The sequence below is a fragment of the Daucus carota genome, chromosome 7 (genome assembly GCF_001625215.2).
Source record: "Daucus carota subsp. sativus chromosome 7, DH1 v3.0, whole genome shotgun sequence".
NCBI classification, from domain to species: domain Eukaryota; kingdom Viridiplantae; phylum Streptophyta; class Magnoliopsida; order Apiales; family Apiaceae; genus Daucus; species Daucus carota.
Genome location: NC_030387.2, coordinates 22724501 through 22746661, shown reverse-complemented (window position 1 = coordinate 22746661; position 22161 = coordinate 22724501). Strand labels below are relative to the sequence as shown.

General features: G+C 35.6%; 2 protein-coding genes across 2 annotated transcripts; both read left to right on the top strand.

Annotated features, from left to right (window-relative positions):
- The first annotated feature begins 18689 nt into the window (after positions 1–18689).
- LOC108196006 (nuclear transport factor 2B) lies at positions 18690–20793 on the top strand. The gene is made up of 2 exons (XM_017363054.2): positions 18690–19223; positions 20450–20793. The coding sequence occupies exons 1-2, from the start codon at positions 18930–18932 to the stop codon at positions 20525–20527; spliced, it is 372 nt and encodes a 123-aa protein (XP_017218543.1). The 5' UTR covers positions 18690–18929; the 3' UTR covers positions 20528–20793.
- A 673-nt stretch (positions 20794–21466) lies between these two features.
- LOC108196008 (uncharacterized) lies at positions 21467–22001 on the top strand. Its single transcript, XM_017363055.2, has one exon. It carries the CDS (start codon positions 21645–21647, stop codon positions 21852–21854), a length of 210 nt encoding a protein of 69 aa, XP_017218544.1. The 5' UTR covers positions 21467–21644; the 3' UTR covers positions 21855–22001.
- Positions 22002–22161: the final 160 nt, after the last annotated feature.

The window sequence follows — 22161 nt, the reverse complement described above, 5'->3', positions numbered from 1 at the left end:
TCTCTTCTAGTTTGGCTTTCAGGGTGTGCTTAATAATTTTGTTTACGGCCTCCGTTTGACCGTTGCTCTGAGGATGGCACACCGCGGAGAAGCCTTTCTTTATGCCAAGGTTTTCACAGAAATTCATCATTTCATTGCTGTCAAACTGTTTCCCATTGTCTGATATGAGCTTGTAGGGAACCCCGTAACGACAGACGATCGCGCGACAAACGAAGTCCACCAACTTCCTTGCAGTGATGGAAGCTAGGGGTTCAGCTTCAGCCCATTTAGTAAAGTAATCTACAGCCACGACTGCATATTTCACCCCTCCTTTCCCTTTTGGTAATTCACCAATCAGATCTATACCCCAAACAGCAAACGGCCAGGGGCTTGTCAGGGTCTTCAGGGGTACCGCGGGGCTCTTGTTTGTATTAGAGAACCTTTGGCAACTGTCACAGGCCCTGGCGAAGGCATGAGCATCCTTGTGGAGGGTAGGCCAGTAGTAGCCTTGACGGAGGATTTTGTGAGCGAGGGAGGCACCCCCCGAGTGATTCCCACAGATCCCCTCATGCACCTCGCGCATAATGTATTCACATCTTATCCCAGCGACACACCTGAGGAGGGGCCGATTGAATCCCCTTTTGTAAAGGATTCCATCATAAATTACATACTGGGCTGCCTTGTACCTCAATTTCCTGGCCTCGTCCTTGTCTGTAGGCAGGGCTCCGTTGGCTATGTATTCATGGATTGGGGTTGTCCAGAGGTTAGTCTCATCAGCTTCAACATCCATGACTTCAATTTTGGGGATGCTAGGCTGATACTGGATTTCGAGGGGGATCACCCCGAGCATGTGTGCATCCCTCTGAGAGCCTAATTTGGCTAAGGCATCGGCATCTGCATTCTCGGACCTTGGTATTTGCTCTAGCTTGATTTCCCTGAATTTCCCGATTAGTTCCTGGGCATACCGCATATAGAGATCGGTGCGGGGACCCCTAGCTTGGAAGCCTCCTCGGATGTGCCAGACTACCAGCATAGAATCACTGTAAACATTCATATTTTCCACTCTCATTTCCAGGGCCAGCTTCAGGCCAGCTATTAGGGCTTCATACTCCGCGTCGTTGTTAGTGGCATTGAAGTCGAAATGAATGGAGCTTTGCAGCTTATGGCCTTCCGGACTGACTAAGACAATACCAGCCCCGGCCCCATTTCCATTTACGGCCCCATCGACGTACAGGTTCCACCAAGGGGAACAATTCTCAGGTATGGCTACTGGAGACTGGGGTTCAGGTATGCATTCCATCCCTTCGACTTCAAAAGTGGGTGGAAATTCCAAGATGAAGTCAGCTAGCGCTTGCCCCTTTATTGCGGTTCTAGGCTTGTACTCTATGTCAAACTGGCCCAGCTCGACTGCCCATTTCATGATTCTTCCCGAGGCTTCCGGCTTATGCAAGACCTGTCTGAGAGGGAAGGATGTTCGTACTTCAATTTTGTGAGCCTGAAAGTAAGGCCTTAATTTGCGGGAAGCCAAAATCAGTGCATAGGCTAACTTCTCCATGTTTGAGTAGCGGGTTTCAGCATCAAGTAATCTCTTGCTCACATAGTATACTGGCTGTTGGGCTTGCTCTTCCTCCTTGATCAGGACGGCGCTAATTGAGAACTCGGAAACCCCTAGGTAAAGGATCAAGGCTTCACCCTCCGTTGGCTTGGCCAACAGGGGCGGGCTTCCAAGTTGCTCTTTCAGCTTCAGGAAAGCAGCCTCACATTCTGTCGTCCATTCAAATTTTTGCCCCTTTTTTATGGCTGCAAAAAATTCTCTACATTTGTCTGAGGATTTTGAGATAAACCGGTTTAGGGCGGCGACCCGGCCTGTAAGGCATTGCACCTCCTTTACGTTCCTAGGCGACCTCATTTCAATTAAGGCCTTGATCTTCGCAGGGTTAGCTTCGATTCCCCTGTGATTGACAATGAAGCCCAAGAACTTGCCGGATTCAACCCCGAACACGCATTTTTGGGGGTTCAACTTCATCCTGTAATCCCTCAGTATGTCGAACATCTCCGATAAGTGTGTAACATGATCGTAAGCTTCCTTTGATTTTACTAACATGTCATCTACATACACTTCCATAGTTCTTCCAATCTGATCTTTAAACATCTTATTGACCAGCCTCTGATATGTAGCCCCAGCATTTAGTAACCCAAACGGCATGCCTATATAGCAATAAAGCCCCCTGTCGGTGATGAAGGAAGTGTGCTCCTGATCCGGCTCGAACATGGGGATCTGATTGTAGCCCGAGTAGGCGTCCATGAAGCTTAACAGTGCATGCCCTGCAGTGGAATCCACCAATTGGTCAATTCGAGGGAGCGGGAAGCTGTCCTTAGGGCAAGCCTTGTTCAGATCAGTAAAGTCTATGCAAGTTCTCCACTTTCCGTTAGGTTTTTTCACCAACACTGGGTTTGCTAGCCACGTGGGGTAAAAAGCTTCTTTCACTAGGCCTGCCTTCAATAGTCGGTCTACCTCTTCTTGAAGAGCGGTAGCCCTTTCCCCGCTAATTGGTCTTCTCTTCTGTCTGACTCCCTTCCTATCTGGGTCAATATTGAGGTGGTGGCACATGACTTCTGGGTGAATCCCGATCATATCCGAATGGTTCCAAGCGAAGACGTCCAGATTATTCTTTAAGAATGCGGTCAGGGTTTCCCTTAGGTCCGGTCCCAACTGTTCCCCAATTTTTAGTTCTTTAGTGGGGTCGGACTCATCCACCAAGATGGACAGGGTATCCCCGGCTGCTCCAGTCTTCACCTGGGTTTCCGGCATCCTTGGGTCGAGGTCGATCTCAACGGTAACCTCTTTGTTGCCACCCTCTTGGGGTTGCGTACCCAGGATTTCATGAACGGGAAGCCGTGTTCGGTTTCCGAGTTGATAGGTTACCATAGCACTATTGAAGTCACAAGGTGCCTCGCACCCACTTTCTTGCTTTTTATTTTGGGGCTGTTTTTGACCATCCCCTTCAAAGTCACTGTCAGTAGCATCTTCCACAACCCCTTCAACCAGGGTTTCAGTTGTATCAATATTCTTTGTTGGGAGTGCATCCGTGGGTGCAAGCCCTTCATGCACGGCATGCGAGGCTTCTAGATAAGGATCTTCCCCCGGATGTTGCACGATAATCACCATGTTGCAGGTTGCTTTCACAAACTTTATTAAAACCCTTCCCTGAGCCTTGGTTTCAGGTTTCTCTTCTATATCCACCTGCTTGTGACAGCTCTCCGGGATATCTTCATCCATTTGTTGGGCTTCTTTACAGGCTTTTACTGCGGACCTCAAAGCCTTGCTATAACATTCCCGGGAGTCAGCTTGACATCCTCGTACACATCCTACCCCATTGGGGGTTGGGAACTTCATGGATAGGTGGTATATTGAGGTTACAATCCGCATGTCCCTTAAAATAGGTCTGCCCAGGATCCCGTTATAGGAGATGTCTTCGTTCACTACCATGAACTCTGCAACCTGAGTGACAGCTCGGGGTTCCACTCCAAGGGTGATAGGGAGTCTTACCCTTCCAACAATCTGGACAGCATTCCCCGTGAAACCATACAACTCATTATAGCAAGCCATCATATCCTTATCCGCCATTTTCATTCTTTGGTACGCACTGTAGGCCAAGATATTGACAGAGCTTCCGTTATCGACGAGAAGCCTGTGTACATTGACATTTCCGATCACGGCTGTTACCACCAGGGCATCGCTATGAGGATGGTGTACCGCGCGCGCATCCCCCTCAGTGAAGGTAATGTCCATGGTCTCCCCTTTGAACATTTTGGGAGGCCTTTCAGACAGATGGCACACATTGGTTAAGGGCGGCCCTCGGGCTTCCCGTACATATCTCTTCATAGCACTGCGTCCCTGGCCTCCCACGAAGGGCCCTCCGATGATCATTCGTACACTACCAGCACGGGTGTTACGGTTGGCTTCCTGGTTATTTGTCCTTTCAGCTTTCTTTTCCTTATATTTCTTAGCCTCTTGGGCTACAAACTCCGTCAGGTATCCTGTTCTGATAAGATCCTCTATGTGATCTTTAAGATGAATACATTCCGCCGTGTCATGTCCGTTCAAATCGTGGAAAGCACAATATTTTCCCTGGTCTTTCTTTCCAGGGGGTCCACTTCGAAAGGGCTTCCGGAAGAGTCTCGCCTTGTCTCCGACCTCAAAAATGTGATCTATAGAAGCCGTTAGTGGCGTGTATTCGTGGTACCTCGCTTCTCTTGCCTTTCTCATTGTCAACCTTGACTTGTCGAAGCCCTGCGTGCTGGTTGTGTTCACGGTAATGGGTGAGGTCTTGCCGTCTCGGCTCGAGGGTTTTTCACCAGCAGGCCTTACGTAGGGATTCCTCTTGTAGGTGTTCCTCCTATCCGGGCTGTAAGACCTATCCCTCTTGTTTTTCCAGCTGCTACGGCTTTCAGACTTTGACTCCTTCTTCAACTTAGCCAGGGATTCCTCGATCACTTTATGGGGTTCAGCCCTAGCAAAGAAGTCAGCTAGGGTTTCAGGCTCCCGCCCTTGCAACTCCTTCCAAAAGTCTGTTCCAGGCCTTACCCCCGCTATCAAGAAATTCTTCAGGGTTTCCTTTGAAGTTGGCCTAACCCGGGGTACCTCTGCGTTGAAGCGCTTGAAATATTCTCACAATGTCTCGTGTTCCTTTTGTTTAATGTTGGCCAAGGTGTTGGCAGGTGGGGCGTAAGTGACGGAAGCCCTGAATTGTCCCACAAACAGCTCGCACATTTTCCTCCAAGAGCTGATGGAATCAGCGGGAAGCCTCTTGAACCAGTGATGAGCGTCGTCCCTGAGGGTTGCAGCCAACAAGCGACATTTTGTGAGGTCCGGAATCTGGTAGACCTCCATCTCAGTGTCAAACCGGCTAAGATACTCCACGGGATCCGTGGTTCCGTTAAATCGCAGGTCGCCAACCCCCCTGTAGATACGAGGTAGGGGTGACTCCCTAACCTTCTTAGTAAAGGGTGACTTCACGGTAAGCTCGGCTTTCGACTTCTTATCGGCTTTCACCTTCTTTAGGGCTTCCAGTAGTTCTTCCATCTTGCACTTATCATCCCCATCATTGAGTGCAACCTCGTAGTCATCATCCAGGGGTTGGTCTTTCTTCTTGCTCACTTCATTATCATTGTGCGACCCTGAGCTTTCCTCATCGTCATGAACGGAGATAACCTTTGACGGCCTTTGGTTTTTATCCTTTGACCGAGCTTCAGACACGGGCTTCTCATGTCGCTGACTGGGAGGAGCCCTATGTTGCGAGCCTTCAGGTCCATCCCCGTTAGGGGCCTTGTTGCCAAGCCTGTGCCGCAAGTCTTGCTCGGTCAGTTTCCTCCCAAGGCGGTCGAACACACTAGCAGCCTGTGAGTGCTCTCTATCATCCATTTCGGGGTTAGCTTCTTTCTCAGGGTTGCCACCTTCTTTCCTGTCGTCTTCTGCACCGAAATCTAGCTTGGTGGGAGTCACCTTGCTAGCCCTTTTCGACCTTGCTGACTTTCTTTTCAAGGAGGCAATCCTCCTACTCATTCTCTTCATTTTTGCCTTCATCTCCTCGCGGGTCAGTTCTCCGCTTGGAAGATCACTTTCATCCTGCGTAGCGCCTTCCGGCGTCTTGGGGTTTTCAGTATTTTCGGGAATTTCTGACATCTCTCCTCTCTAAGATCAGTAATCCCCTCCTTCTAGCGCCAAAAAGTGTTGTGAGAGGAATTGATACAACACCCCCAGAACCGTATAGCACAATTATAGGGATATCTGTTACAATTACGAAAATCACGGCTAGCTCTTAGGGGCTACCGTTGACATAAACTAACGAAACGAATGAGAAACAAGTGTGTTTAAGGGCTGAGCTTGCAAAGAACCAAACAACGAGGCCGGAATTATGGAATTCCGTCCTGCAATTGCCCGGAAATATATGTCACAAAGGTTACACGTGCCTCTCTTTAGAGTGTAGAACTCGTGAATATGATTCTCGTCCCTTTGCAAGGTGCCTACATACCCTATATTTATAGGGATCAAGCCCATGTAGTTCTTGATTTAGGACTCTGAAGAGATAAGCTCTTATCCCCTCTAGTTTAGGATAAAACAGCCTCCTTTCAGTAGTTATCCAGCGGTGTCCCACTCCAAGTAGATCACTTGAAGCCTTCATCTTCAATATATATCCGAATATTTGCGCTAGTTATGTATATATGTTGTAATTATCTCCAAATAAGCATGATTATCCTTTAATTCGTGGATAAATAGCAGCTGATATACTCCTAATATGTCTCCAATTCGTCCTCCTAGAAACAAGGAAGAAGAGTCCTGTTTGGAGTCTGCCTGCCATTCTGCCGGGCGGCGGAAGCCCTGCCAACGGCATCCCCTAGCTGCAGCCCCATAACTGCAAGCCAGGATGCACTTAGCGGAAACCCCTAGCAGCGGTAACCCCTAAAGCGCCTTCAGGTGCAACCCCATTCTGATGGCAGCCTTCATTATGCTTCCAGTGTAAGTCCGTACACCTTCTTGTACACCTTCAATGATCCACCCAGCCATGGTGAAGCCCATTATTCTTAACCAAATGATTCCAATAAGCCCAGGTGAAGCCCAAATAATATGATGGGCTATAAAATAAGCCCAGGGAGATTTTATGGCACAACAAAATGCAACTAACATGAATTTCCTAATTTTCTATTTTTTTTTTAAATTTTATAATATATATTTTTTTTGATTTTTTTAATCATTGAGAAACCATCCCCACACTAAAGTGGTTCATTGTCCTCAATGAACAAATATGATAGATATTTAAAATATATTAATATAATTATATAATATTAGTTAAAAAAGGAATACTCCCCTGGAATGCCGTGGATTTGTAATGAATTTACTCAGCATTTCTTCATTCTTTACTAAAGCAGATGGACTTTTCAACAAATGAAGCAGTTGTCACAGTGGTTGGTTGGTGGCTCCTGAAATCCTCCCTTCAGTAAATTAAAGTATATAAATAATTAAAGTGTTTTTCTTATTCTGATGTCTTTTTACTAATCTCTCTCGTAAATTGATTATTTTTTCTGGTTATAATTGAGAATTTATTCATCTTTATTTTTTCGCAGATGTTCTATTTGATGCCTACACCACAGGGAAGCTATTATGTGTTGCATGCAGTGTTCCAAAAATCCCCGATTTAATCGATAAATCCTCGATAAATATCCTGCAAGGTCGGCTACCGATCTGATTTTTGAAATCCGATTAATCTTTATATATATTTCATAATCGAAGTATATGTGATAAATTATTAAAATTAAAATACTATATTACTTTAAATATGAATAATTATAGAGTTTATGAATATAGTAAATATATTAGTTACTAAATAGCTAATATAATAATAATTAAATATTAAATAATATTTTAATATTAAAATAAACCCGATTTTAACTCCGATTAATCTTTCCGATTAATCCCCGATTTCCGATTAATCCTTGAATCGGTAGCTCAATCGATTAGGTTCGATTCCCGATTTCTATAACACTGGTTGCATGACATATTCCGGATGAATTACGCTTGAAGCTAGCTGGACAAGATTTCAGAGAGTGGACTCGTATTCAGTTTAATATTTGTGATCAAATTCTAAGATGGTAGCTATATATGTCGAAGCAGATGTAGAATATAAGCCTTCAAAATATATAAAACAAAAGATGTTTATAGATAGTGGAGCAGATATTTGTTTAGCTAAAAAAGAGGTTTTTATTCAACATAAATGGAAAAGAACAAAAACACATAGGATTAGAGTAACAGGATTTAATGAACATATGAAAGAGTTAGATATAATAGCAGAAAATGTGAAGTTTATATTAGATAAAACTAGGTTTAAATTACCTATAGTTTATCAGGAAAATAATATGAAGCAACAAATGATACTAGGAAATAATTTTTTAGATTCTTTTAAAACCCAAGTAATAAAACAAGAAACAATAAGTCTATTAACTCCATGTGGAAAATGGATAGTACTAAAAAGAATAGTACCTGTAAAATCAATTAGTATTAATAATATAAGAACTGAACGACAAACTAATCTAGAACTATTGAAACAAAAGTATCTAGAAGCATTAAAAATAAATTTTGGAGAGCATCCAATGAATTATGGGAAAAGGAAAAAATATATGCCGAGATAAAATTAATAGATCCCAATGAGATAATAAGGAACCGACCAATTAGATATAGTCCAACAGATCAGAAGGAATTAGAAATTCAAATAAAGGAACTGTTAACTTTAGGACTAATAAAGGAAAGCAAAAGCCCACATAGTAGCCCAGCTTTTTTGGTAAGAAATCATAATGAAACAAAAAGAGGAAAAGCTAGAATAGTAATTGATTATAGAGAATTAAATAAAAAGACAATATTTGATGGATATTTCCTACCATACAAAAGGAATTTAATTAATAAAACAAGTAATAAAAGATGGTTTAGTAAATTTGATTGTAAGAGTGGATATTGGCAGATTAAATTGACGGAAGAATCCAGATGTTTAACTGCATTCAGTGTACCACAAGGACATTATGAATGGATGGTATTACCCTTTGGATTAAGAACAGCCCCTCAAATTTTTCAGAGAAGAATGGATAAAATATTTAGAGAAATGAATGATTTTTGTTTAGTATATATAGATGATATATTAATATTTAGTGACAGTCTAACAGATCATATAAAACATCTAGAAGATTTTATTAAAACTATTAGGAAACATGGAATTCTATTATCAGAAAGGAAATCAGAAGTATTTAAAAATAAAATAGAATATTTAGGATATATTATAGATTCCGAAGGAGTGCAGTTATAAGATCATATATCAACAAAAATAAAATTTTTTAAAGAAACATTAGAAAATAAGAAAGAAGTACAACAGTTTCTTGGAATAATAAATTATGCTTCAGACTATATAAAGGACTTACCAAAACTAAGAAAACCCCTTCAAGATTTAATAAAGAAAAATAAAATTTTTGAATGGACTGAGGAACATACTAATACTATAAAATTATTAAAAACTAAAGTAGAAAATTTGCCAAAACTAAGACTACCCAAAGATACTGACCAATTAGAATTATTTACAGATGCTAGTGATATAGGATGGGGAGCAGTATTAGTAGCTTTTGAAAAAGATGATATTGATAAAGAAAACCCTTTAATATGTGGATATGGAGCTGGAACATGGAAACCAAATGAGAAAAATTATCATATTAATGAAAAGGAATTGCTAGCTGTTAAATTAGGTATAAAAAGGTTTCATTACCATTTATTACCTGTAAAATTTATTGTAAGAACAGATAACACTCAAGTGAGATCATTTATATTTAATAAAATAGACCCTTTACCAGAATTAAATAAAAGAAGAAATTGGCAAGCATTTTTTAGCTGTTATGATTTTGTTATTAAAAATATATCAGGGACTAAAAATGTTCTTGCAGATTTTCTTACAGAGAAAATGGACAGGGATAATATGAATCGACAGGTGGAAGGAATAATAGCAGAAATCAAGAGGAAAAACCAGAAAATATCAGATTTAAATCATGAAATAGAAATTCTTGCCAAAAATCTCGAAGAAGCCCTGAAAATTCAAAAAATAGAATCCCCTCAAACTCTTGTATCCCGATTAGCCTCCACACCAGTTATAAACACTATTACCCAAACCTTACCAGAAATACCAAAATCCTTAAGTTCTATCAACCTGACCGATAGAATTAAATATCCCAAGGATTACATAGAAGCTTTTGAAAAAATAACCAAATTTTATGATTACAAATCAAACTCCACTATATTAAGAAATGGAAAGTTTAGCAAATATCCAAGGTATATTTTCAAGGAAAATGCAGATCCAAGTTTGGTTAAGAGCTTATTAATGTATGGTTTCATTGACAAGATAATGGTTGATGAAACATTAACTAGTATATCAATGTTACCATCCTTGATAGCAGAAAGTGTTCAGGCTATGATGCAATCATATGGACCATGAGGAATCTATGGAGTTCAGGTATTCGATGCCTGTACCGATTTGACAGGGAAGCCAATACTAATATGTCAAATATTCAAATATGGCAGAAACACAGCAATAGAAGGTGATAATACTAGTTTAAAAGCCCCCATGCCATGTACTCTAGAAGAATTTGAAGATTGGATATGTAACAAAAGAGCAATCGGAATAGCAGTTCTAAAGTCCAAACTGGAAGATTTTATTAGAGGAAGGAAAGCATGTGTATTGGGTACCAGGATGGGAGGAGATGTTGAAGAAATACTAACATTATATTATAATAATGATGTTTTGAAAACAGATACAACCGAGTTAACAACAATGTATAAAAGAGTTACAGAAGGAAAATACAATCATTCCATGAAGACAAGGGAACTTTACAAGGAAATGACACCAGGCCAAAGGAGGAAGACGATAGTAACACTGCAAAGCCCATCAAAAGAAGAAGGATGTTCTAATCCTTTTGAATAAAATGTGAGAATATTTGTATGGCCCAAACTTTTAGTTTGGTGACCATACTTAATTAAAATGTTTTACAGCCCAATATGAAATTGGTGACTGTAGTATAATAAAGATGTCTTTACAGCCCAATATGAAATTGGTGACTGTAGAATATTAGCAAATATTATTACAACCCAATATGAAATTGGTGACTGTAATATAATAAAAATATTTTTACAACCCAATATGAGTTTGGTGATTGTATCTTATTAGTTGATGATTTTACGGCCCAAGATACATATTGGTGACTGTAGAAACTATTTTTACAACATATCAAAATTTCCATGACTTAAAAAAAAAAAGGGATATCAGTGCAGAAGCAGAAGATATGGCAAAGAAACAAGAAAATCAGTAGCAGATAAGAAAATTAGTAGCGGATAAGAGAACGTGGCAGGAAAAGCTTAAGGAGATATGAGAAGATATGAGTTGACAGGAAATCTGTAAGCTTTTGAAGAAAGTGAGATAGCAGGAATCTAAAAAAAGATAGAAAAGACTGCACTCAGAAAATAATTCATGTATCATTATTGTAATACATTATTGAAAGGTTATTGTATGGCTGTAATAAAAACCGGGATCTCTATATAAGAGACCTTATTGTAACATTGAAAATCATCAGTTCTTGAAATACATCTTAAATTTCTCTACACTTACTCTTCTTATGGCAAACTAAACCTCTTCTCCTACAATCTACAACAGAAAAACATGTTCATCAATAAGATATCATATACAAATATTATCTATTTGTCATTATAAGTTATATCATTTAAAGCAGAGATGGTGGATATCTGTCGAGCAACCTGGTTGCAGAGCCTGTTAGACGGGAGGTCATAAAAGGGCATAGCAGAGATCAGGGACTCCGGTGAGCCAATCTGTTTAAATAGTATGATTTATTTTGATAAATAAGATAGGATTTTTATATGATATCTATAATTCATGTTATGCATGATATTGATGAAAAATGTTTAGAAGTTATAGATTGTAGATTTTATTTAAAACATGATTGTTTTTGTTGTAAGTTCTAATTGCCTACCCTCTTTAGGGTTTATTAGATATAAGAAACGATCCCCTTTATCCTCTCGGTATTTTGGTATCAGAGCCAGCAAAAGGCAAAAGAGATAATATGAGTTGCGATAAGACAAGAATAAGATTTCAGGATTATAATGATAACTTACAAGAAATGAGTATTTCTGATTATTATGATTATTGTCATAATTTAAGCAATAGAGTTATATCTTCTGGAGATAAAGGTTTAATACTTTATGCTATAAGAAGATTTGAAATCATAAGAATAGGTTATAAAGATTTTTATCTTAGAAATTGTTTATCAGTAGATAATGAAATAAAATCTCTTTTAAGAGTATTACCTAAGGAAGTAATCCCCACATCATATATTAGAAATGGAGGAACACTAGAAAGTTGGAAATCTCTACCAGAATTTAAAGGATATTCAAAAACAGTTTTAGAAGAAATGTATAAGCATATATAATGAGACCCCCTAGTAAGATAAAAAGAATAATAAATAATGGATTAAAATCTAAAATAATATCTAATCTTTTAATATTATTTAAAACAGATAAAATAGAAACTAAGAAGATGTGTAAGAAAACTCTTGAAAAAAGTCTATGTAATTAGATGGAAGATGAAATTAAGTTAATTCAAAAAATAGCAAATAAGACACCAACTTATAATAAAGATATAAATCAACATATAGAAACTTGTAGGATAAGTTTAAGTATTATTGAGCAAAAAGAAAGTACAATACGAACATTGAGGGAAATGTTAGAACAAAGAGATGAACAAATAAGATTGATACAAGAAGATAATTTAGAATTAAGAAAACAAAATTTCATAGAAAGAACAGGACGAGTAACATCTGAAAAAGAATATAGAGAAGTATTAAGCGAACAATATAAAATCATTGAAGATTTAAAAAGAAAATGAATAACGAAGCAGTAAAATCTTATTTTGTATATAAAAAATATATAAAAAATGAAATAAAACTGAGATATAAAATAATTACAAATAATATGAAAATGCTAGATTATTTAAATGAAATTGTAAATAGTCAATCGTATAAAACTTATCCAGAGTTAGGTAAAGAAATAGATAGACAAAATACAGATTTAGTAAAAGAAACTATAAATAAACATATAAAGGAGATTAATAAGAAGACATATATTTATTTTTATTAATGGACAAAAAAGAAGAAATAACGGAAAAAGACTATTACCAAATGGATGAATACGAAAGTGGAACATCCCAGACATTAAGTTTTAAATCAGAAACATATAAAAGAATTCAAAGTGAGACAGAGGAATTAACAATAAAAAAAGATTTTTAAGACAAACTATTTTGAAAGAAATAAACAAATAAGGTATATAGCACAAAAACATGAAAACGTAATAGACATAAATACAATAAATGGGCGAGCAAAAATAAATTTAATAACTGATGACTTAATAAAACTTGAATTATCAAAATTATCGCATAAAGAAGCTAGTAAACTAAAAAATATTTATTTTGGAGCAATAGAATTCACTATAAAGGCATATTTTCAAAAGAATATTGATACCCCTATACAAATATATATATTAGATGATAGAATATTAGGAAATATACAGGATGCATTAGTAGCTGTAGTAAAAGGAAATTTAATATATCAAAAATTAAAATTTATAATACAACTTGATTTTAGTATATCATTAAAAGATGAAAATAAAGAAAGGGCCTTAACTCTATATTATAAATTAGATGGAATAAATATGCCAAAGGGAAGTAAAGTGATTAGTATAGAAACAAAAATGGTATACGCTATAACTGGAAATCATCATGTAAAGAAACAAACAGAATTATGTACAATAGTTCGGAAATTATATGAAGACATATTGGAGAGAATAGAACATAAAGAGGAATCTAGAATAACAATCCCAGAGGAGATAAACATAGATTTTAATAATAGACAAATAATACAAACCCCAAGAATTAAACCAATACTGGAAGGCTCTAGGTTAAGCTTTAGAAAGGATCAAAATTTAATTAGGAGTATGAGTTTATCTAGAAAAATAAATCTAATTAAAATACCTTGCTACGAATCAGATAAATTAAGAATTAAGACAATATTATTTAATGGAATATTTGCAAAAGAGATAATAACAGAAATTAATACGGGAGCAACTACGAGTTTATTACATATAACGGAAGTTGATATAAATAAATGCGAAGAGATAGAACCACAAATAATAAACGAACCCCAAGAACCACAAATAATACAAACCCCAAGAATTAAACCAATACTGGAAGGCTCTAGGTTAAGCTTTAGAAAGGATCAAAATTTAATTAGGAGTATGAGTTTATCTAGAAAAATAAATCTAATTAAAACACCTTGCTACGAATCAGATAAATTAAGAATTAAGACAATATTATTTAATGGAATATTTGCAAAAGAGATAATAACAGAAATTAATACGGGAGCAACTACGAGTTTATTACATATAACGGAAGTTGATATAAATAAATGCGAAGAGATAGAACCACAAATAATAAACGAACCAAATAACTCAAGGGAATCAATAGTAACAAAGGCTATAAAACTAAGGATAAAAATCCAAGATTTAGAATATAATTTAACCCTAGGAGTAATCGAATATGATGTTAGTTATCAACTATTATTAGGAATGGATTTTCTTAATAAAATTCAGTATAATATAACAAACGAAGGAATAGAGATAAATGATCAGAATAAATTACGATTTATAGAAAGAATATGAATATCGAAAAAGAATTAAATAACAAAGAAAAAGAATTGACAATTATAAATAATATAATAACAGAAACATTAATATTATCTCAAGAAAAATACTTAGAATATTTAGAAGAAAAAAGACAGTTAGAAGACCAAATAAAACAGTTAAAAGAACATATAAACAAACCTAAGAATGAAAAAATTTGGATCGTTGAAGGAGAAGGAGTAAGCGAATATATAAAAATGAGTAACTCAGAGGAAAGAATAAAAGATATTTGGAATGAAATATTTGTAAAAGAAGGATTGAAAACAATATTAACAAAAATAGAGGAAAACCAAGAAAAAAGTAGACAGATTATTAGAGAGGAAATAACAGCTTTATGGAATGTATCCGAAGTACCTACCTTTAAACAAATACTAGGAAAGTTAACAGCAATTCAAAATTGTTTAGAACAAAAGGAAGAAATATTGGAAAATGAAGAAAAACCAGAAGTAGTACCTATAAATATAATAGGAAGTAGTATTAAAAGCCCTATACTTATGGATATAAGTAAATCAAAACCTCAGATGTCAACAGGAGTTAAGAGGGCAATAAATAGTTTAGCCGAACTCCATAAAAAAGGAAAATTCTGAAGAAAAAAAAAATGTCTATACAAGAACATAGTGTAATCACCTTTCTTAAAAAACACGGAAAGGAAATTATGGAAAGAGAAAGAAAAAAGTATGAACCCATAAAAAATGAAAATAAAACAGTAGAAAAAATAAATAAACAAGATGAATTAGAAGAATTAGAAGAATTAAAAAAGGAAAATCTTAAGCTAAGAAGTAAAACTAACACAGAATGGTTAAATAAATATAAATTTTATAAAAATAAATATAAAATTCAAAAGAAAGAATTAAGAGAAACAAAATTAAAAGTAATAAAGGTACTGGAAGATGTCGAAAGTTTAAAAAATGAAATAAGTCAATTAAAAATACTGGAAGGCTAGAAATGGAGGAACACTAGAAAGTTACAACAAACTTTCAGTTTGTTGTCTAATAACTAAAAAACTAATAACTAAAAAACTGAGAACTGGTGAAGATTTCAGTTTTTTTTCGTGATGATTATTGTGGTTGTACCCTCTTGAGTTGTCTTCATACACTCCAGAGATTGTTATCTTTTTCATTCACTGATTTGTGGTTTGTCCCTATAATCTCATATATGGAAAATAGTGATATCATATGCCAATTCAGAAGATTCGTGTGCTAGCCAAGTTATCCCGGCCTACAAACTAGGGGTGCCCATAATATTACAAAACCGACTCAACCTATCCCTATTTTTAGCCGACCCAACCCGATATTATTAAACCGAACTTCAAATGGACTAAACAATAAAAAAATCGAATTAAATGGGTTGGGTTAGGGCTTTAATAATTTTAACTCATTCCAACCCGACATATATTATGCACTAATAAGTCATACTATTAGTTTACTAATTAACTTAAAAGTTATAAAAGTCACAATTTTTTAATATTAATATTGAAATTATAAATAATATATAATATAGTGATGTTCTATTTATTTGTAACGTAATTTAGTTTTTTAGATTGTAGTATATTATGATGTATATACGTGGTGATTGATTCTATAATTGCATACTCCATCTATTTTGATATATAACCCGTTTGACTTTTTTCACGTATTTCTAAATCTTTTGACCGCACGATAAAAATCATTATTTTTGAATAAAAATATATGATTGATATTATTATTCAAAAAAAGAAAATTTCAAAAACAATGATTTTAAGCGTACGGTCAAAAGACTTAAAAAACGTGCAAAAAAATCAAACGACTTATATTTCAAAACGGAGGGAGTACCTTTCTTTAAAAACAAAAACAACAAAAAAAAAACAACGGAGGGAGTACTAAATTAAGTTGCACGTGATTTTTGATTATTCTAACTCTTAAATTATTTTATCACTAATCAACAAATACATATATATGTTACACCAAATTTTATTTTATAATCAACCCGAATAAATCGACCAACCCGATCAAGCCATTTTAACAAGGTTTTTGGTGGGTTCAAATTTTATAAAACTAACCTGATTGGGTTATAAGTTATAACCCGACACCTACTACAAACAATAAAAAAAACAACTCAGCAAATACAATTAGAGAGAAACACAAGGAGAACATTTGATTGTATAGTGATTTATATCAGTGTTTGTTTCTGGTGCTGATCACTTGATAAGTTGAGGAGTTGTGATTTTTCACTGGCAATATTTTTCAGTGGGATGGTTTATGAAAAGAAAACTGCAATGAGAATTTAGTTGCTCTGACAAGAAAGGAACGATAGTCACGGTATCAATTTCTTTTCCTTTTTTTTTTTTAATGTCGTCTACGAAAGTAATATTTTTAAAAAGATGAAAAATGATTTGTGGTATAAAACAACAGGTTACGTTACGCTACCTACGATTCACTTTCGGTGGATATTTCTTCCTTTTGTATAACAGAGAATAACATAGGGCCGTTTGAGTGAGTTTAAAATATGTGTTTCTTGTTTAAAATAAAAAAATGAAGTAGATTTTAGAAGCAAATTAAGACTTATAAGAGCATCTCCAACAGCGTTGGCTATAATCGTTGGATCTGTAAGGCATTATGTAAAATTTGCTGAACTTGTAGGACATTTTACTTTAATGATATTGGCTATATTGGTTGGCTATAATTTAAAGATAGTATGTTATTAATATTTTAGATTGTTAAAACAGAATATATCAGTTCAATACGGTAATAAATGATGTGCAATTTTCCTACAGATTTTCTTACAAATCTATAGACGTTCGACAAATTTAGTTATCCATAGGAGGTTGACTAAAATTATAGATAATTGCTGAGTGTGGTTGGAGTATGAGTTTTTAGAGACGTTGGCTAAATTTTTTGTTTTTGGTATGCCAACTCATATTTTAGCTAAAAGTTTTTGATGATTGGAGATGCTCTAAGTGAATAAAGTGTTTGGGAAATAGGTAAATATCCAGAAACAAAATCTAGCATTCCTAACTTTTTATAATTGTTTCTTGACTTTTTACACAAATAGTAAGAATAAGTAGTTCTAACTTATAAAGTCACAAACCAGCTTTTAAGCCGTACACAAATACCCACCTAGTTTATGGACAATTGTGAACTGAAGCTTCACAAATTTAGCTACCAAAACTGTGCCGACAGAGATGCAGACAACAAACCACTTGCACTAGCAACTGAACTTAAAAATTCTACACAAGCTCTACCCGAAACACTGAAGTCAGCTCAAGCATTAAACAATCACCAGTTAATTGCAAGCTTCTGCTAATCATATAACACATAAATCCACATTAAAATTGCAAGCAAACGACATGTCTATCTCAAGTACTCTCTCTGTTTCAAAATGTATACGTAGTTTAAAATTTTTTTGACCATATACTTATATTTATTGTTTTTAAAATTTTAATTTTTTAAATAAAAGTATATAGTCAAAATTTTAAAATATAAATTTTTTTAAAAGAAATGATGATTCTAGGTGCTTGGTCAAAACACTTTGATATGTGTGTAAAAAGTCAAAGCGTCATACATTTTGAAACGGAGGAAGTATTATATATTTAAAGCTATATTTATATTATTGATGACATAAAATGAAGATATTATTAGTAATATATAAATGACAACTCAGTTAGATAAAGATAAAGTTAATACTCTTTGACATCATTTCATTCAAAATTCATCAGAATTTTGTCTAACACTATTTAGTTCATAAATTATAATTAGAGTACTGGGGTCCGGAGGAGAAGATTCTCGGTCCAGATCCAGAGAGCTAGGTCTTTGATGAAGGACAACGGTCCCTCGCATACATATTAAAAAATTTATTATAGTCTTGATCGCTGAATATTTTATTAAACGGTCTAGATGTGTAAATTTCGTTAAATAACTCACAAATTCAGCGAATAGAATTATAATAATTATTTTAATGCGTGTAGTGCTTTTTAACTTCTAGACGGGTGACGTCCAGCGCTTAAAAAGCGCTCAACAGAGTCATTTTCCTCATCGGTAAACAAACTTCTAGACGGGTGACGTCCAGCGCTTAAAAAGCGCTCAACAGAGTCATTTTCCTCATCGGTAAACATTTAAAAATTTGTTATAATTCTAGTCATTGGATATTTATCCAATGGTCCAGGATCCGTGAGTTCCATTAAACAACTCACTAATCCGACGGACGTGATTATAATACTTTTTATAATATGTGTAGTGCTAACCGATAACCGCTAGACGAGTGGCGTCCGACGCTTAAAAAGCACTCGATGGAGTAATTTTCTCGTCCCTAGATATATTAAAAATTTGTTATAATACCGGTCGTTGGATATTTGTCCAACGGTCTAGGATCTTTGAGTTATTTAATGACTCGCACTAACCACTACCCGGTTGACAGACAAAGAGCAATTTAATGGCTCAGCTACCCCAGCCAGGCAGCCACCCTATTTAATGGCTCAGCTACCCGACCGATACATAGAGATATTATACAGAGCTGGCTTACAGGGACTGCTACCCGATTGACAGATAACATACAGAGAACAATTTTATGGCTCACGGGACCGCTACCCGATTGATAAATAGAGATAATATACAGAGAACAGAGAAGAGCAGCTGTGTGTATAAGCGAGATGGATGCAGATGCAGATGCAGTGGCGAGGGCGTTTGTGGATCACTACTACTTTACATTCGATAATCGTTCGAATCTGGGGAGTTTGTATAAGGAAGCTTCGAGGTTGACTTTTGAAGGTGAGGAGATTCAAGGCTCCGTCAATATCGTTGCTAAGCTTACTTCTCTCCCGCAGAAGTTTAAACATAGAATCGGTACTATTGATGGCCAGTCTTCTGGTCCTGCTGGTGGTATCCTTGTTTCTGTCGATGGGAGTGTGGAGATCGAAGAGTATGCTCCTAGTAGGTTTAGTCAGGTCCCTCTCTCTCCCTCTTCCTGATCTGCTACTCGCTATGTTTTTTATATGACTTTTGTCACACACTTTTAAATGTTTTGACCGGATAGTTAAAAATATTATTTTTTGAATTTTTTTTTCTGAATAAAAGTTTTGTTATATATTATTATTCAGAAAAAAAAAATTAAAAAATAATATTCTTAACTAACTGGTCAAAACACTTAAAAGTGTGTGCCAAAAGTCAAAGCGTCATATAAAAAAAACAGAGGGAGTAATGATTTTAATTGTGCTAATTATTTTATTAATAATTGCTTGAGGTGTTTTATGTGGTAATTTTTTTATTATATGCTGTTTTGATCTTTGGTACATTTTTTTAAGTGTTTTGATTGGATAGTTAAAAATATTATTTTTGATTGGTTTTTTTTGTGAGTTAAAATTTTAATTATATATTTTTATTCAGAAAAAAAGTTAAAAAATAATATTTTTAACTAACCGGTCAAAAAACTTAAAAATGTATGTCAAAAGTTAAAACGTCAAATAATAAAAAACAGACAGAGACAGAGTACTGATTACTAGTCGATTTCGAGGTATTTTATGGTCTTGACTCTTGAGGTATTTTTCACTTGACTACGTGTTCTCAATCGAATTCTACGGTTTTCGTACATGGATAGATGGGATACTAGATTCTAATGTTTTAAGTTGTAAAATATTAGTGTCCAGGGATTTTTAAATATATGATAAACAATTCAATTTTTAAAAAATAAAGAATCAGTATTGATTGACAACTCGAATGACAATCCATATTTATGTTTCCTATTATTATTATAATATTAAACTTAAATTCATTTAACAAAAAGATAAAAACAAAATGTGGGAAAGAGTCTACAAAAGGTGAGAGTTGAATATTTAATCACTAAAAATCAAATGAGGAATGAGTTTGGGATTACTTATTTATGAGGAATGGAAAATGAATCTTAACGTTTAGGAAATGAATACGACTCTGTTGGAGTGAATTTTTGTGCATATTGCTTAAAATTATAGCTCTGGAAGATGCTCTTGAATCTGTAATAGCCTGTTATTCTGCCTCAGTTTTTCCACTAATCAGCATAGTTCAAGAGAACTTTTTTTCTTATTCTGATGTCTTTTTTTTTGCTAAATATTCTGATGTCTTTTTACTAATCTATCTTGTAAAATGATTATTTTTTCTGGTTATAACTGGGAATTTATTCATCTTTATTTTCTCGCAGGTGTTCCTTTTGATGCCTACTGCAGCAGAGGGAAGCTATTATGTGTTGAATGACATATACCGGTCGATACATGGTTGAAGCTAGCTGGACAAGATTTCAGAGAGTGGACTCGTATTCAGTTTAATATTTGTGATCAGATTCTGTTTTATTACGTACTCTAATAACTAAAAAACTGAGAACTGGTGAAGATTTCAGTTTTTTTTCGTGATGATTATTGTGGTTGTACTCTCCTGAGTTGTCTTCATACACTCCAGAGATTTTTATCCTTTTGATTCAATGATTTGTGGTTTATCCCTGTAATGTCATATATGGAAAATAGTGATATAATATGCAAATTCAGTAGATTCTGTGCGAGCCAAGTTATCCAGGACTGCAAGTCTGCAAACAATACAAAAACAAAATAAAAACTGAGCAGATACAATTAGAAAGAAACACTAGGAGAATATTTGACTGCATAGTGATATATATCAGTGTTTGTTTCTGGTGCTGATCACTTGATAAGTTGAGGAGTTGTGATTTTTCACTGGCAATATTTTTCAGTGGGATGGTTTATGAAAAGAAAACTGCAATGAGAATTTAGTTGCTCTGACAAGAAAGGAACGATAGTCACGGTATCAATTTCTTTTCCATTTTTATATGTCGTCTCCGAAAGTAATATTTTTTAAAAGATGGAAAATAATTTGTGGTATAAAACAACAGGTTACGTTACGCTACCTACGATTCACTTTCGGCGGTTTTTTTTTTTTTTTTTTCCTTTTGTACAAGAGAGTATAACATAGTCTATGGACAATTGTAAACTGAAGCTTCACAGAGATAAACTGACATTACTTGGAAGTTAGAAATAAAAAATTTAAAATATTATGCATGTCCATCTTATATTGGATAAGATCAAAGGATGATCATGATAGAAGAGGAGAGTTAGAGAGGAGGAAGCCACGTGGCAAGGCACATGTAAGAGAGAGAGTAAACTACAGTACACTTATCTATCTCCCAGTCTTTACACCTGTTAGATGTCTTGCGTGTGACTATGTACCGTGTCCAACTCCCTCACTCAAGCTACCCCTTTTATTCTTTACTTCAGCTCCTATCTCAACCCATCTTTATAAATAACACAACAGCCAGAGAGATCGAGACTGAGAGAGAGAGAGAGAGAGAGAAAAGGGCGAGAGAGATTGAATTTTAGAGACACAGCGAGATGGCAGATTGGGGACCGGTGTTGATAGCGGTGATACTGTTCGTGCTGTTGTCTCCAGGACTGTTGTTTCAGCTGCCTGGGAGAGGCAGAGTGGTGGAGTTTGGAAACATGCACACCAGCGGCCTCGCGATTCTGGTGCACACCATCATATACTTCGGTATCATCACCATCCTTCTCATTGCCATCGGGATTCACATTCACACCGACTAGGCCTCCTTAAGGCTCCCCTCTGTTTTCACTTTGTTATTGTGTTTTTGTTGTGTTTGTGTAATGGACGATCGTGTTAAATCAGTGCAGCAGCTTTGAGTGATGATTGTATTCGTTTATTTCAGTTTCAACTAAGGCTACTTTCATTTCTGTTTTTTGTAATTTCATTGCTTTTTTTCTTATGCAAGTGAGATCTAAACACAACATTTTTTTATGTGATCTGATGCAGTTATATACGTATATTAACGATGAAAAAGATCTCCCACAACACATCGATTTCTATAGAGCATTGATATAGAGGCCGCCTGAC